Source organism: Hypanus sabinus, chromosome 10 (genome assembly GCF_030144855.1).
Source record: "Hypanus sabinus isolate sHypSab1 chromosome 10, sHypSab1.hap1, whole genome shotgun sequence".
NCBI classification, from domain to species: Eukaryota; Metazoa; Chordata; class Chondrichthyes; order Myliobatiformes; family Dasyatidae; genus Hypanus; species Hypanus sabinus.
In genome coordinates, this window is record NC_082715.1 from 76,401,176 (window position 1) to 76,419,172 (window position 17,997).

At 41.4% G+C, this 17,997-nt stretch overlaps 1 protein-coding gene across 1 annotated transcript in view; it reads left to right on the forward strand.

The window, feature by feature from the left end:
* Window positions 1-17,997, forward strand: part of LOC132400772 (pecanex-like protein 1) — a 232,878-nt gene that overhangs the window by 21,891 nt on the left and 192,990 nt on the right. The window contains exon 7 of the mRNA XM_059982121.1: window positions 2,422-2,560. Coding sequence (XP_059838104.1) covers window positions 2,422-2,560 — 139 coding nt within the window. The remainder of the gene's footprint in view (window positions 1-2,421; window positions 2,561-17,997) is intronic.

A 17,997-nucleotide genomic window follows, 5' to 3' on the forward strand; every position in this document is an offset into this window, starting at 1 on the left:
GCAGTATTGTGAACAGTTTGGGCCCCTTATCTAAAAAAAGGATGTGATGTCATTGGAGAGGGTCCATATGAGATTCACAAAAATGTTTCTGGGAATGAAAGGATTAATATATGAAGAACGGGGTCTGTACTCACTGGAGTTTAGAAAAAGGAGGGGGGATCTCTTTGAAACCTATTGAATATTGAAAGGCCCAGATAGATTGGATGTGGAGAGGATGTTTCCTGTAGTGAGGAAGTCTAGGACCAGAGGGCACAACCTCAGAATAGAAGCACATCCATTTAGAACAAAGATGAGGAGGAGTTCTTCAACCCGAAGGTGGTGAATCTGTGGAATTCATTGCCACAAGCGGCTGCCAAGTCATTGGCTATATTTAAAGTGGAGGTTGACAGATTCTTGATTAGTAACAGCATCAAAGGTTACAGGGAGAAAGCAGGAGAATGGGGTTGAGAAGAATAATAAATCAGCCATGATGGAATGGCAGAGCAGATTCAATGGGCCGAGTGGCATAATTCTGCTCCTGCATCTTATGGCGCGTCTGGTGTGGGGTGCATTGACCAGTTAGATACACAAGAACCATTTTTTAGGTACAGGAAGTATCTAATAAAGTGGCCACTGAAGTGTATATTTGTGGTCTTCTGGTGCTGTAGACCATCTACTTCAAGTTTTGATACGGTGGTGGTTCAGAGTGGCCCAACAAATTTGAAAACCTGAGCCTCTATAGCTCCCTCTGCAACTACACCCATGATGTGTGGCTAGGCACAGCTCAAACATCATCTGTAAATTTGCTGATGACATAACTATTGTTGGCAGAATTTCAGATGGTGACAAGGAAGCAGACATAGTGAGATGGATCTGCTGGTTGAGTGATGATGCAACAACAACCTTACACTCAATGTCATTGTCAGTAAGACAAAGGATTTGATTGTTGACTTGAGGAAGGAACGTCAAAGGAACACACACCAGTCCCCATCGAGAAATCAGAAGTGGAAAGGATGAGCAGTTACAAGTTCCTGGGTGTCAACATCTCTGAAGGCATATCCTGGGCCCAACATATTGATGCAGTTACAAAGTAAGCATGACAGCAGCTATATTTCATTAGGAGTGTCAGGAGACTTGGTATGTCACTAAAGGCTCTTGCAAATTTTTATAGATGTACCATGGAGAGGATTCTGACTGGTTGCATCACTGTCTGGTATGGAGGTATCACTGCACAGGATCGGAAAAGGCTGCAGAAAGTTGCAAGCTCAGCCCACTCCAATGTGGGCATTGGCCTCCCCAGCATCGAGGACATTTTCAAAAGGTGGCATCCGGTATTAAGGATCCTCATCATCCAGGATATACCTTTTTCTCATTGCTACCATCAAGGAGGAAGTATAGGAGATTGAACACACAATGCTTTAGGAACAGCTTCTTCCCCTCTGCAACTAGATTTCTGAACAGACAATAAATCCCTGAACACTACCTTGTTATTTTTTGCTCTCTTCTTACATGACTTATTTAATATAATTTGTATACAGTATCATTTGTTCTTTATATGCCATTTCACTATGATCTAGGTGATCATGGTCTTTTGATGACCATGATTGTTCTTCGCAATCTTTTCTACAGAAGTAGTTTGTCCTTGCCTTCTTCTGGGCAGTGTCTTCACAAGATAGATGACCCCAGCCATTATCAAAACTCCTCAGAGATTGCCTACCTGGTGTCAGTGGTCACGTAACCAGGTCATGCACCTGCTCCCATGGCTTCATGTCACCCTCATCGGGATGGTTAAGCAGGTGCTACACCTTGCCCAAGGGTGACCTGCTTGGCTGGTGGAGGGAAGAAGCACTTTACACCTCCTTTGGTAAAGACGTAGTATCTCCACCCCGCCGTGCGTGTGTGTGTGTGTATCTGATATTGTAATTTATCATTTTTATTATGTACTCCTACTGCAAAACAGCAGGTTTCACAACATGATACTGATTCTGATTTTTCTGCACACCACTGTTGTAACACATGGTTATTTGCCTTCCAGTTAGCTTAAACCAGTCAGGCCATTCTCCTCTGACCTCTCTCATTAACAAGGCATTTTTGCCCACAGAACTGCCGCACTCTGGATGTTTTTTTTTGTTTTTAGCACCATTTTCTGTAAACTCTCAAGGCTGTTGTGTGTGAAAATCCCAGAAGAACAGCAGTTTTTGAGAGACTCAAATCAACCCCATCTGGCACAAACAATCAATCTGCAGACAGTCACTTTGATCACATTTCTTCCCCTGTCTGATATTTTATGCATTGAGTTGCTGTCACGATTAGTGAATTAGATATTTGCATCAATGAAGAGGTACACTTGTGTTCCTGATAAAGTGGCCACTGAGTGTATGTTCAGTTGTCACCTTTTCCCACTGAAAATTTCTCTCTCAAATTCTAACCTTTTCTCTGTAGTTATGCTACCACTAGAATCTGGGCCTGAAAACACGAAGCTGCAAGGCAACAACAGTCAACAGAGGAAATCAGGGAAACAGCAACGGCAGAATGGAAGAAACAATCCAAGTCATTCTGCAACCTTCTGTTCACCACAGAGGTAAGGTATCATTGTCCTGATGAAGGGTCTCGACCTGAAATGTCAACTGTTTATTCCTCCTCAGATGCTGCCTAACCTGCTGAGTTCCTCCAGAATTTTGTGTTTATTACCCTCAGAATGACTGCTAAAGTGTTTTAGGCTTGAGTGTCACAGAGAGTTTCCATCTGCCTTTACTGTTTGGCTGTGAATTCAGCGTAGAGTGGTACAACTTACACAGTGGCCACTTTATTAGGTATCTCCTGTTCATGGACCTTTGCTGCTGTAGCCCATCCAGTCTAAGGGTTGACATGTTGTGCATTTAGAGATGCTATTCTGTTGTAATGCATCATTCCTGACGAAGGATCTTGGCCCGAAACATCAACAGTGCTTCTCCTTATAGATGCTGCCTGGCCTGCTGTGTTCCACCAGCATTTTGTGTGTGTTGTTACTTGAGTTGGAGTTGCTTTCCTGTCAGCTTGAACCTGTTTGACCATTCTCTCCTGACCTCACCTTTTAACAAGGCATTTTCACCCATAGAACTATCACTCACTGGATTTTTTTTTTTTTGATTTTTTTTCGCTCCATTCCCTATAAACTCTAGAGAAGGTTGTGCATAAAATTCTCAGGACAAAGGCAGTCTCTGAGACGCTCAAACCACTCCATCTGGAACCAACAATCATTCCACAGTTAGTCACTTTGATCACATTTCTTCCTCATTTTGATATTTGGTCTGAACAACATGCATTGAGTTGCTGCTACATGATTGGCTGATTAGATATTTGCAATAACGAGCGGGTGTTCCTCATAAAGTGACCATTGAATGCCTAGTTCAGGAACCAGTTCTGTATTTGTGAGTCTGGGCAGTGCATGGTTTAAGAATATTTTGGAATTAAGTCTAAAAGAAAGAGCAAGCTTGCTGATGGAGTGATCTCATTTAGGTTTATTATCACAAATTTGCGTTGTGAAATTTGTTGCTTTGGGCAGCAATATAGTGCAATACATTAAAAAACTATAAAGTACGATAAAAATACTGTATATATTTTAAATTAAGTCATACGAAAAGAGTAAAAACAGTGAGGTTGTGTTCATTGGTTCACAAAAAACTGATTTTAGAAGGAAAGAAGCTGATGAGCTTCCTCAGATCTCTCTGGTCATAGTCAAAGGAACACAGAACAAATACAGGCCCTTCAGTCCAACAAGTCCACGCTGACCATCTTGCCTTCCCAGCTTGTCCCAATTTCCTCTGTTTGGCTGATAGATCTCTAAGCCCCACCCCTCCATACTCCTATCCTTAAATGATACTATTGTACCAGCCACAACCACTTCCTCTGGCAGCTCATTCCGTGTACTCACCATCTGCATGAGAAGTTGCCCCTCAGGTACCTTCTAAATTTTTCTCTATTGTCCCCTTTTAAATCTTTCCTCTCTCCCTAAACTTATGCCCCTTAGTTTTGGACTCAAAACTACCTTTGGATGTCCTAAACTGGTGAGATAGCTACGTATTAACACCTACATTCTACCTTCTGAGCTAATGGTAAAGATTTTGTTATAGTGCTAATAGGTGAGAACTTCCTGATTTATCTGATGATGATGGTAAGGGGACAGTGAAGTATGTTCTAGATGGGATGAGTGTGATTTGAGGGATATTTGCTGGTCTTTGCAAGTTTGGGAAGTATCATGTAAGCATGACACTTGGATTAGCTTAGCTTTTTATTTGTCACATGTACATCAAAACATCGAAACATACAGTGAAATGCATCATTTACGTAAACAGCCAACACAGTCCAAGGATTGTGCTGGGGACAGCCTGGAAGTGCTGCCATGCTTTCAGCACCAACATAGTATGCCCACAATTTACTAACCCTAACTTATAAGTCTCTTTGGAACATGGGAGGAAACCAGAGCACCCAGAGGAAACCCAGATGTCACGGGGAGAACTTACAAGGTGCTTATAGACAGTGACAGGAATTGAAACCCAATCTTGCAGCTGGTGCTATAAAGTATTCTGCCAACTGCTACACTACGGTGTGTACCCTAGTCACTGCAGCTGGACTGTTCTCCTTCTGGGTGAAGTAGGAAATACATTATTCAGCAGTAAGCCAAACTCCACTCAGCTGAACATGGGAGTCCATATATAGTGTCCAAGCTCCACATACTTTATTTGGGCAGCAGGCACACATACAATTGAGTAAGAATAAAAAGATGATGATTTGCGATGGCGCAAATAAGGGAAAGACAACATAAGATTGTATAAATGTGCTTCAGTCTGACTCAGAAACTCCACCAAAACTCAAAATGGTTGTCCTCACATGATTCCACTGAATTTCAAATTTAAAGTTGGCAGTGTTATCAGAACTAAAGTCAGTAGCACAATCAGAAAAAAATTGGCAGGGCTATATTTCAAAGCAAAAGCCTGAACAGCAGCTGTGGCAGCAACGGTGGACAGAGTGAATACTGAATGATGGGATACTGATATTCCCCCCCCCCCCCCCAACCACTTCTTGGCCCAAAACGTCAACTTTTTTTCTCAGGTTGGAGGAGCACCACTTCAGATTTCATCTGGGCAGCCTCCAATCTGATGGCATGAACATCAATTTCTCTAACTTCTGGTGATATCTGCCCCTTCTTTCTTTTTCTGTTCTCCATTCTGGCTCCCCTCCTGCCCCTTTTCTTCTCCTCGCCTTCCTATCACCTCTATCTAGTGCCCCTCTTCCTTCCCTTTCTCCCATGGCTCACTCTCCTATCAAATTCCTTCTTTAGCCCTTTCACCTATCACCTCCCAGCTTCTCACTTCATCCCCCCCTTCCCCACCCACCTACCTTCCCTCTTACCTAGTCTCCTCTATCTCCTGTTAGCTTCTACTCCTTCCTTTTCTACCCCCACCACCTTCTTCTCTCTTCCTTTCCAGTCTTGATGAAGGGACTCAGGCCAAAATGACAACTGTTACTCTCCATAGATGCTGCTTGATCTGCTGAGTTCCTTCAGCATTTTAAGACCATAAGATTTCAGAACAGAATTAGGTCATTATGGACATTGAGTCTGCTCCACCGTTCTATCATGGCTGATTTATTATCCCTCTCAAACACGTTCTCCTGCCTTCTCCCCGTAACCTTTGATGACCTGATAAATCGAGAATCTGTCAACCTTTGCCTTAAATATACCTGGCCTGCACAAACATCTGTGGGAAAGATTTCCACAAATTCACCACCCTCTGGCTGAAGAGATTATTCTTCATCTCTGTTTGAGATGGATGTCCTTCAGTCCAGTCTGAGGCTGGACCTTGTGGTCTAAGTCTCCTCCACTACTGGAAACATCCACTCTATCCAGACTGTTCAATATTAGATCGGTTTCAGTGAGATGCCCCCTTATTCTATGAAGCTTTGTGAGTACAGGCTCAGAGCCATCAAATGCACTTCCATATGTTAATCCTCTCATTGGTAGGATCATTCTGGTTAACCTCCTCTGGACTCTCTCCAATGCCAGCATACCCTTTCTTGAAGTACTCCCAAGTACGGAGTGACCAATGCCTTATAAAGCCACAGCATGACATCCTTGCTTTTGTATTCTACTTATCTCAAAACTAATGTTAACATTGCATTTGTCTTCCCTACCATTGCAGTCAACCTGCAAGTTAACCTTTAGGGAATCCTACACAAGGACTCCCAAGACCCTTGGCACCCTCTATTTTAAAAAAATGTTCTCCCCATTTACAAAACTGTCCACACCTTTATTCCTTCTGCCAAAGTGCATGAACATGCACTTCCTGCATTATATTCCATCTGTCACTTTTTTGCCCATTCCCCCAATCTGTCTAAATCCATTTGCAGGCACCCTGTTTCCTCAACACTACCTGTCTTTCCACCTATCTTCATATCGTCGGCCAATGTGGCCACAATGGCATCACTTCCTTCATCAAAATCATTGACAAACAATGTGAAAAGAAACCATCCCAATGCTGACTCCTGCAACACAGCACTAGTCACCAGTAGCCAATCCTTTATTCCTAGTATTTGCCTTCTGCCAGTCAGGCAGTCTTCTATCCATGCTAATACCTTTCCCATAATACCATGGGCTTTTGTTTTGATAAACAATCTCATGTGCACTACTTTGTCAAAGGCCCTCTGAAAATTCAAATAATCGACATCCACTGACTCCTCTGACTATCCTGCCTGTTATTTCTTCAAAGAATTCCAATGTTTTGTAAGGCAAGATTTCCCCTTTACAAAATCATGCAGTCTCTGGCCTATTTTATCATGTGCTTCCAAGCGCTTGAAAATCTCATGCTTAATAATAGACTCCAACATCTTTCCAACCATTGAAGTCAGGCTAACTGGCATGTATTTTCCTTTCTTCTGCCTCCTTATCGACTTAAAAAGTGGAGTGACATTTGCAATTTTCCAGTCCTCCCCAGAACCATTCCAGAATCTAGTGATTCTTGCAAGATTATTGTTAATGCCTCCATAATCTCTTTAACTACTTCTTTCAGAACACTTGAGGTATAGTTCATGTGGTCCAGGTGACTTATCTACCTTAAAACTTTCCAACTTCCCAAAACATCTTCTCCTTAATTGTTTTTTATTTTTATTATTAGTTTTTCAAAACATTTTACAAATTAAAAACCCCAAATCCCAATGAGGAACATTAAAACAGTGCAAAATTAAACATACAATAACAATATGCTACAAAGGAAGAGAATTAAGCAAAAAAAAAGCACCTAAATTAAAGACAAGTAAGCTTAGTGTCCTCCCCAAGCCCCACAACAGAAGAAAAAACAACAACTCCAGACCAACCACAACACAATATAGAGAGAATAAGTCAGGGCAGCCAAGCTCCCAGACTGTGAATACACTCAGCAACAGAGGATAATAATGCCTTCTACCAGAAAAAAAAAGGAGCAGAAAGCAAGGGACCAAAAAGAAAAAAAACCCTAGTCAAGAGGAAGGTTATGAAAGTACTCGATAAAAGGTCCCCAGACCTTATGGAACTTTAGATCTGAATTGAGAACTGAATAATGAATTTTTTCGAGGTCCAAACAGGCCATGATGTCGTTAAGCCATTGAGCATGAGTGGGCGGGGCAGCATCTCTCCATCTGAGGAGGATCAAGCGTCTAGCCAGGAGAGAGGCAAAGGATAATATTCGGCATTTGGTCAGACCCAGACATAAATCTGTCTCGCCCCAAAAACCAAACAGAGCAATTAAGGGGTTTGGTTCTAGGTGCTGATTCAGAATACACGATAACGTAGTGAAGTCATCTTTCCAGAATTTCTCCAAGCTAGGACAGAACCAGTACATATGGATGAGAGAGGCCACGCCCCTCTTGCATTTATCACAGAGCGGACTAACGCTAGGGTAGAATTGAGATAGTTTAGATTTAGACATATGGGCTCTATGAACAATCTTAAACTGTAAAAGGCAGTGGCGAGCACAAAGAGAGGTTGAGTTAACCGATTTGAGAACTGAATCCCAGCTCTCCTCAGATAAGGAGATATTTAAATCCTGCTCCCAGGCCATTTTGATTTTATCCATGGGGGCCCCTCATAAGGCCGCTAGTTTCTCTCGGATGATTGATATTAAGCCTTTACCTAGTTGATTCATGGAAAGAAATAGGTCCATAGCATTTTTCGCAGGCATTTCAGGGAAGTTAGGAATTAAAGGAGCAATAAAGTGTCGGATTTGGAGATATCTGAGAAAATGAGCATTGGGCAGATTGAACTTAACAGAGAGCTGCTGAAAAGAAGCGAAGCGATTATCAATGAAAAGATCTTCAAAATGTCTAATGCCCTTCCTATACCAAACCTGGAATGCTGAATCATATGTAGTAGGTAAAAAAAGGTGATTATGAGCAATAGGGCTGGAAACGGAAAACCCCTGGAAACCATAGCATTTCCTGATCTGAGCCCATATACGCAAAGTGTGTCTAACAAGAGGATTAGCTATTGATCTGGGCAGACTACTAGGGAGTGCAGAGCCAAGAAGTACAGAGATAGATAATTCTTTAGTGGAGCTCAGCTCCATCGCCACCCAGTTAGGGCACTACATCTTCTCCTTAATGATAACAACGACACTTACTTTTTGCCCCCTGACACTCTTGCATTCTGCTAGTGTCTTCCACAAAATACTTGTTAAGTTCTACTGCCATTTCTTTGTCCCTCCCCAATTACTATCTCTCCAGCTTAATTTTCTAGTGGTCCAACATCCATCCACTCTTGCCTTTCTTTTACTCTTTATATACTCAAAAACTTTTTGTAACCTTTTTTATATTATTAGCTAGCTTACCTTCATATTTCATCTTTTCCCTCTTATTAGCTTTTTTACTTGCCTGTTATTTTTAAAAGCTTCCCAATCTTTACCTTCCCACTAATTTTTGCTATATTATGTGTCTTTTCTTTTGCTTTTATGTTATCTTTGACTTCCCTTGTCAGCCACAGTTGCCTCATCCTCTGTTTAGAATACTTCTTCATTTTTGGGATGTATCTTTCCTGTGACTTCTGCATTTTCCCCATTGAAGCACCAGCCATTGCTGTTCTGCCATCGTACCTGCTGGTGGTCATCATAGCTTGTCACACCAGCCAGCCAGCCACTCTAGTGTTGTTTGGTTGATGTTGAACAGGTCAGTGTCAGCTAAATCAGGTGAGAGTGGGCAGTTGTGCAGAATGTGTGCAATGTTTTGCACCCTTTCGCCACACTCACAGGATTCGCTGGTCTTTAAAACCCACTTCCCTGTATTGTCTCCTGTCCTACAAACTCCTGCTCTTGCTCTGTTGAGAGAGCACCACTTCCGTCTGTCAAGCTGTGCCCCGTCTGGCAACATTTCTGTGGGGTCTTGCACTGTATTGTTTGGCGGGGTTCTGGCTTCTGTTTGTTGCCAGGGGTCAATCCTGTATGTTTGGGGGGATGTTCTGTACTGTTGTTCCTCGACTGTAGCAAAGCTTTTCCTTGATTTTAGGCAGTTGGATACTGACACATGATGATGTAGTGGATGCCATGGATCCGAGTTCTGTTTACCTTTTTCAATTTTTGTTGTAGTGTGTCTTAGGATCTTTGGGGGAGCAATGCCTGCAAGTCTGTAAATGATGTTAGTGGGTGTGGGGCGCAATGTGCCCGTGATTATTCAGCAGGCTTCGTTAAGCAATGGGTCTATTTTTTTTGCATGAGCTGATCTGCCCCACACAGGTGCACAGTATTCTGCAGGTGCATGGCAGAGTGCTAGGGCAGTTGATCTAAGTGTGTGAGCATTAGGGGTCGAGTCAGGAACGTTCATGCCGTGACCCTGTTAATCCGAAAGGAGACCAATCCTGACATTACGCACCAGACCAAGCATCCCTGCTGTTGACCTCTTCCAATCAACTTGACCATCTCCTCTCTCATGCCTCTATAATTCTCTTTACTCCACTATAATACTGATCTATTTGATTTTAACTTCTTCTCAAACTGCTGGGTGAATTCTATCATATTATGACAACTTCCTCCTAAGGGTTCCTTTATGTGAAGCTCCTTAATCAAACCTGGGTCATTGCATAATACTCAAACCAGAAATGCCATTGCTCTAGTGAGCTCAACCACAAGCTGCTCTGAAAAGTCATTTCATGGGCATTCTGCAAATTCCCTCTCTTGGGATCCAGCACCAATTGGATTTTCCTAATCTGCTTGCATATTGAAATCCCTATGATTATCGCAACATTGTCTCTCTTTGTAATTTGTAGCCCGAATTCTGGCTACTGTTTGGAGGCTTGTATATATCACCCAATGTTTTTTATCACCCTTGTGGTTTCTAATCTCTACCCACAAGGATTCTACATCTTCCGATCACTTCTTCCTAAGGATTTGATTTCATTTTGATTTTCATTTGACTTCCCATGCCCATCTGCCTACCTCTCTGTCCTTTTAAGCTCCCAACTATGATTATCTTTCAGCCATGACTTGGAGATGCCTACAACATCATACCTGCTAGTCTCTTAACTGAGCTACAAGATTATCTGCCTTATTCCATATACTGTGTGCATTCAAATATAACACCTTCCATCCTATATTTACTACCCTTTTTGATGTTGGCCCCCTGTTACACTTTATCTCATCCCACTGACTGCAATTTTATCCTGTCATCTGCCTGTCCTTCCTCAATCTTACTACACTCTGCGTCTAGCTGTATATTAACTGCCCCATCTTCAGCCTATCACTCTGATTTCCACCCCCATATGAAATTGTTTAAACTCTCCCAACAGCTCTAATAAACCTGCCTGTAAGGATATTGGTCCCCCTTGTGTTCAGGTGTAATCTGTCTTTTTTGTACTGATCATACTTCCCTAGAAGAGATCCCAATGATCCAGAAATCTGAAATCCTACCCCCGTACCAATTCTTCAGCCACGCATTCATCCTATTCTTACCCCCCTCCCCCCACTGGCACGTGGCACAGTGAATTGATAGCAATTCAGAGATTGCTATCTTGGAGATCCTGCTTTTCAGCTTTCTGCCTAACTCCCTATATTGTCCCTTCAGGAGTCCTTTCTTTTCTTGCTTGTGTTGTTAGAAACAATATGTACCACGACTTTTGGCTGCTCACTCTCCCCTTTTAGAATGCTGTGTAACTGATTCAAGACATCCCTTGATCCTTGCACCTGGGAGGCAACATATAATCCAGGTGTCTCTTTCAAGACTCTGCTTTCTGCTCCTCTAGTCATGGAATCCCCTATTTCCTCCCTCCCCTTTCCTTCTGAGCAACAGAGCTAGACTCTGCCAGAGACCTGGTCACTGCAACTTCCCCCTGGTGGTTGTCCCACCCCCAATAGTGTCCAAATCAATATGTTTAATATTGTGGGGAACGACTACAGGGTACGACGCACTAGCTGCCTATTGCCTTTCTCTTTCCTGACAGTCACCAAGGAACCTACCTCCTGCAACTTAGGGGGTAGCTCCTAATTATGCCCTTCTCATTCTCCTGTATGAGCCGAAGGTCACTGAGCTGCAGCTCCAGTTCCTTAACACAGTCTCCAAGGAGCTGCAGTTTGGTGCACTTCGTGCAGATGTAGTTATTAGGGAGACTGAAGATCTCCCAAATTTCCCACTTCTCACACAAAGAGCATGATACTCTTCGGATCCATTCTCAGTGCACTATTTATGTACTAACATACTCTGTTTACACCTTCTTTCTTTTTATTGGTTCTGCACTGATGGCCACTCACTGAGGAAAAAGCCGTAATGTTCTCAAGCTCTTTTTAAACTTCATGCTATGTCACCAATGAACAACCTTTGTGTTGGATTTACAGCATCTACAGAAACTCTTGTGTTTATGGGCTGCTGATCAAGCAGTCTTTGTCCTTAAACTGTCAAATTGCTTGCATGTCTTTGAAGCTGCACTCAACCATGTTAAGTGGGGGGTATTCAGTAACATTCTTGCCTTGTGAACTGTAAGGAAGGGAAATAGTTTGCATAACTAGGAGATAAATCATCTGCTGTGTAAAGTCATATGCTTTCATTCTGGTCCAGCCACTCAATTTATCAAAGACCTTTCATTGCAGAGATAATTTTATCCATATAATGACTTAATTTAAAATGATGGATTCTCCAAAGGAATAATGTTTGTGCTGCATTAAAAGGCAGTTATATCACCCTTGATTAGGATTACTGAAAAACTGGGATGCAGTGATTCAGGTTTGACAGACTAGCAGTCTCATGCAGACAGGTTAAATTGGTCAGTGCAAAATAAATTGCTGATCTGAGATGGGAGAAATAAAACTTTTTTAAAGTTAAAGGGTGTGCATTTTTCCTTTCTGTTTTTATTCAGTGTTTTAGTTCCTTATGGCCATAAGGTAAAATACTTACAGGACAGCTTGCTGGTGCACATTTCAGTACCGTAGTAGCAGTAGTAGTAGTGGTAGTGTGATCACTTGAGTTGAGTATGATGTTCTCCTAATAGAGTCTAAAAAAAGACTTCCAGAAAGACGGCAGCATACTTGGTCGTAGTGGCCTCTCTGGGTCCAAAAAATGGTGCAAATGTGTGTCTGAAACATTTTTCTTACGATTGCAAGACCCTGTTAGACATTGCTAATACAAAATACTGGAAGAATTGATTCATTGCTGAGACCGACGATGGGGGAGCTGCATGACCTTGGTTGTTGTGTGTAACAGGCTCTCATGCCACAGTATCACTTTTACGGACACCCAGGGGAGGAAGTGCCATAGGCGGTGCAGGAGAGAACAGGAACAGCATGCACAATGGAATCTCTGCTGGTGTGGGGATGGCTCCTCCTGTCAGTGTTTGCTTCCAGGAAGACAAGCTACAGCTGACAGCTGAGACAAGCTAATTTACCTGCATCTGCTGTTGAACTAGTTCTAGATGAGGAACTGCTGCATACTTGTTCTTGCAGAAACATGGCTCCAGAACAACATCCCCATCACCATCAAACTTCAGGCTATGCCACTCGGAGACTTGTGTTAATATTATTTTGTGACTGTATGTGTAATTGTAACCATGTGTGCTGTGTGTTATTGTAAGTTAGTGCTTTGCATCTTGGCCTTGGAGGAATGCTGTTTGCTGTTTCGTTTAGCTGTATACACGTGTATGGTTGAATGACAATTTAACTTGGCCTTGGATCACGTGGATAATAGCAATGCCAATATCATGCAGCTGTTTATTGACTACAAGTCAGCGTTCAACACAATCATACCCTCTGTTTTAATGAATAAGCTTCAAAACCTGGGCCTCTGTACCTCACTCTGCAACTGGATCTTTGACTTCCTAAATGGGAGACGATAGTCCACGCAGATTGAAAATAACATCTCCTCCTCACTGGCAATCAAAGTTGGTGCACCTCAAGGATGTGTGCTTAACTCACTGCTCTACTCTCTACACAACTGTTCTCTCTAAGCTGTGTGGGTACGTGGCTGCACAGTAACTGAAATGCTCCCGCGTGAATACCCTTTGTTACTGTGCAACTGGAATTTTCTTTTATATAATGTTAAATGTATCATAACCTTTACTTTGAAACATTTTAGAGCTTCATTGTATTTATATTATCAGAGTCTCACATTACAACACTTTTACAAACTATAACAATAAACACAGAATAGGTCGGTAGCTTGTTGTTAATAACCGCTGGTCTGCTGTACACTGATGCCATCTAATGAAATATTTTACTTTTTCCATTGTGGCTGTCAGTTGTTTTGACTGCCTGACACCGTTAATTTGTGTTGTGAATTGTGGTTTGTGTTTGTTTGATATGAAAAATTCTATATTCTGATGTGTTTGTCAATACTTTTACATATCACGATACTGGCGATGTTGTTTGCACCATTTGTGTGGAAGCAAAAGTTGGGGGGCGAGTTCAGTGGTGAAAAAAATGGGAAGAAGTTAAGTTATATTAAAATGATAGCCGGTGGATTCATATAGATGCAGTTACCAAATTATGCAATCAGAATATATGTGGAATTTTGCGTGTGTTAACTGAAACTCCCAAGAGTGTGAAGCAACATGAAACAAGGTGTGCGAAAGAAGTCTAACTCTGATGTGGTCAGAGTTAAAATAATTGATAATATTATCTTAATTAAAATTAATTCTTATTGATATTATCTTAATAATTAAAATTAATGCTTATATGTATTCCATGCAAGAAATTCATGCACATGTGGCCAAATATGTAAATTTACCAGAGGGGTGGCACAGCAAGATCTATGCATTTGAATTTGTTGAGAGCATTCGTTTTGTGTTTCAGAAACGGATAATGGGAGAATTGCAGAAATCTGATAAATGCTGACAAAAGTGCAGACATTTCTGTACAGAAAATGTTAAGTTATTTTAAGTTTCGACTGGAAAATGAAACTTCCTATGAGATTCTGTGGGTACTTTGAAACTAACTATATGGACAGTAGCACAATTGTTGAAGCAATTTAAAAAAGATATCATCAGTGATCCTAATATTCAAAAATTGGTGATGTTTACATCAGACAGGGCAAATGTTATGTTTGGAAAGAATAATGGTGTGGCAACAATTCTTTGAGAAATAAGGCATCTACCTGAGCAATGTTGCACTGCACACGGAAAAGACCTGGGATTAGATGACGCACGGGGGAAAAGTGTCAATTATGCAGGTCATGGAAACACTGCTACAAACAATGTTCAGCGAGTCGTCGATTAAGAAAGCTGGAAGAATTAGCTAATATCACAGAATGCGATCTTATGTCATTTACACCACCAAAGAAGGTAAGATGGCTGTCAAGACATTTTACTACTACTGCTTAAATGAGGAATTGCAAAGTTTTGATTGGTATTGCAAAGAGCAAGTAAATGGATGCAATAATTTAATTAACAACTACTGTCTGAAGATTTTGACCAATCCATGATATCAAATAGCACTTACTGTCTTTAGCAATGTTCTAGATTTGGCATCTCTTTGTAAATTCCTTTAGAAAATCTGTTTGAATACAATTGAAGCACTGCAGTATGCAAAAGAAAAAGTTAACAAGTTACGGTCACAGTATCTCAGTGATTCTGTTTATTGGAGTGACTAACTGAAATATCTGCTTGCATCTATAAGTTCTGATGTACATACTGCACCTATTATTTGATTTATTCAATGTATATGTGATCATTTGGATTATAAATTTCCTTATGATGGGTTAAGAGAATGGTAAGCTTTTGACCCTGTTGCTATTGCAAATGCAACCAATTTTGAATTTGGAAAAGAGGATGTTGTACAACTGACAAAATAATACTCATCTACTATTATGAATTATGACAAAAGTGTTGGCTCAAAAATAGTGCAGAAATACTGTGATTTCAAATTTGTTGTTTCTGAGAAAATTGAGATGCTCACTGATGTGTTGAACTATGTACTTAGAAACAAAAAAATAGTAGAAATGTGGTTAGAACATTTCAAGCTTCTAGTGCTGGCTGCGAACACGGATTCAGTCTTATGAATGCAATAAAAAGTAAATCCAGAAGCAGACTAAAAGTGAAACCTTTGGATGATGAGAACAGAAGAACTTCAGAAATAGAAGCAGGAGTAGGCTATCTGGCCTGTCGAGCCTGCTCTGCCATTCAATAAGGTCATGGCTGATCTGTCTCATCTCCACCTACTTGCTTTTTCCCCGTAACCCTTAATGAGAATTGTTATGAACCCCGTAACTGGGTCACTTACCAGCAAAGATAGAGAGGTCCGTTGAAGTCTGATGGTACTATTTTTAACAGTATTTATTAGTAAAAATACACAAAAATAATGTCAATGCAAATATACAGATAATATAAGTCATCAATACTAAATCTAAAAGTGCTGGTGTAATAATAATCAATAAGAAATAAGCTCTATCGTTGTCTAGGGGATAATGTATTGTCCGATGGAAATATAAAAGTCACTCAGTTCATGCAGGCTGCAGCCTTTGGGGACCGCTGGATTTGCAATGGTTGGAGAGAGAGAGAGAGATTTTGAGAAACCTGCTGGCTTTCCTTTTATGATTTCGATCCATCAGAGTCTCGTTGGTGTGGCCGTTCACTTGTGGCCTCTCCTTTAGCTAAGCTGTTTTTCCGTGGTGAGCCCGCCAATCCCAGGCAAGGGAAGGACGCACACGAGCCCCCCACCGGCTGTCGCTATTAAACACTGTCACGGCATTTCTAGCCGTGAGAAAATGAGAAATGCATTTCTAGCGTTTCTCCTGGTGCGTTTAAAGGGGTTGTTCCCCAGACCCTCTTTTGTCCTTACTCACTCTCAGATGTCAGTCAGGTTGGGATGATGCAACCCCTCAACCAGCCCACTCTGGTCATCCCCTGAGGGGCTTCAATGAATAGTACAGTACTCAATACACAATTCCGTCTCCAAGAGACAATAGCCGTTATCAATGGTTCCGCCTTTCGGAGGCCAGGACACATTCCAAACCTTGTGGATTCTCTCTCATTTCCTGGGTCCCAGACCCAAATTAATAGCGATCTTGCGATTCTCAAAAAGGAGGGGGCGACTTTGTACCCTTCGGCCCCTCAGAGTTGTGGCACATTCGTAACAGAATTAAGATTTGTCTTTAATCTGGATGCAAAATTAATGTGGACAGAATTCATAGACAATGGCTTTGTAATAAAGACAGACAAGAAAAGGTTTACAAATCATGAAAGATTTTCTTTGTACTGTATTTCATTTCTTTCCAATTAAATAAAATCAAAAGTATGTGATTTTTCAATTTTCATTTGACATATTCACAGTATGCATAGTACAAAAGAAGACATTTAAAGTGCTGCTCATTTTCCAAACTGTGAATTAAATAAATAAATTCCTGTTCGGAGCAATGGTTGGTCCATGTAGTTATAAAATAAATTGGAGGGAATGTTGCTTTATACCCAGGATTGTGTGGCTTGGAACAGCTCAAATACCATCTATAGCTTTGCTGATGACACAACTTTTATTGGCAGAATTTCAGATGGCTCAGAGGAGTAAAATAGATCAGCTGGTCAAGTGATGTTGCAGCAACAGCCTTGCACTCAATGTCAGTAAGATCAAGGAATTGATTATGGACTTCAGGAACACTCATCAGTCCTCTTTGATGGATCAGAAGTGAAAAGGGTGAGCAATTTCAAGTTCTTAGGTGTCGACATTTCTGAAGATCTATCCTGGACCTTACATATTGATGTAGTTACAAAGAAGACACCACAGTGGTTGTATTTCATAAGGAGTTACCAAAGATACTTGCAAATTTCTGCTGATGTCCTGAGGAGAGCATTCTAACTGATTGCATTACTGCCGAGTATGGAGGGGCCATTGCACAGGATCAGAAAAATTGGCAGAAAGCTGTAAACTGAGCCAGCTCCATCAGGGTCACTAGCTTCCCCAGCATCGAGGATATCTTCAAAAGATGATTCCTCAAAAAGGTTTCATTCATCATTAAGGACGCCCCCCCCCCGATCATCCAGGATATGCCCTCTTCTCATTGCTACCATTAAGGAGGAGGTATAGGAGTCCGAAGACATACACTCAATGTTTCAGAAACATTGAAGTTTCTCCTTCTCCTCCACCATCAGATTTCTGAATGGACAATGAACCCATGAACGCCATCTTTTGAAGATACTAAAAGCTTTTTTAAGTATAAACAGTAAAGGGTAAAAGAGGGTTGAGGGTAGATACGGGACCAGTAGAAAATAACACTGGAGATATTGTAATGAGAAACTTAGAGATGGCGGAGGAACTGAATGCGAATTTTGCATCAGTCATCACAGTGGAAGACATCTGCAGTACACCAGACATTCAGTAGTGCCAGGGAAGTGAAGTTTGTGCAGTGAAAATTATGACTGAGAAGGTGCTCAGGAAGCTTAATGGTCTGAGGGTGGATAAATCTCCTGGACCTGATGGAATGCACCCTCGGGTTCTGAAGGAAGTACCTGGAGAGCAGAGGCATTAACATTTATCTTTCACGATAGATTCTGGCATTGTACTGGATGACTGGAAAATTGCAAATGTTACTCTGCTATTTGAGAAGGGTGGG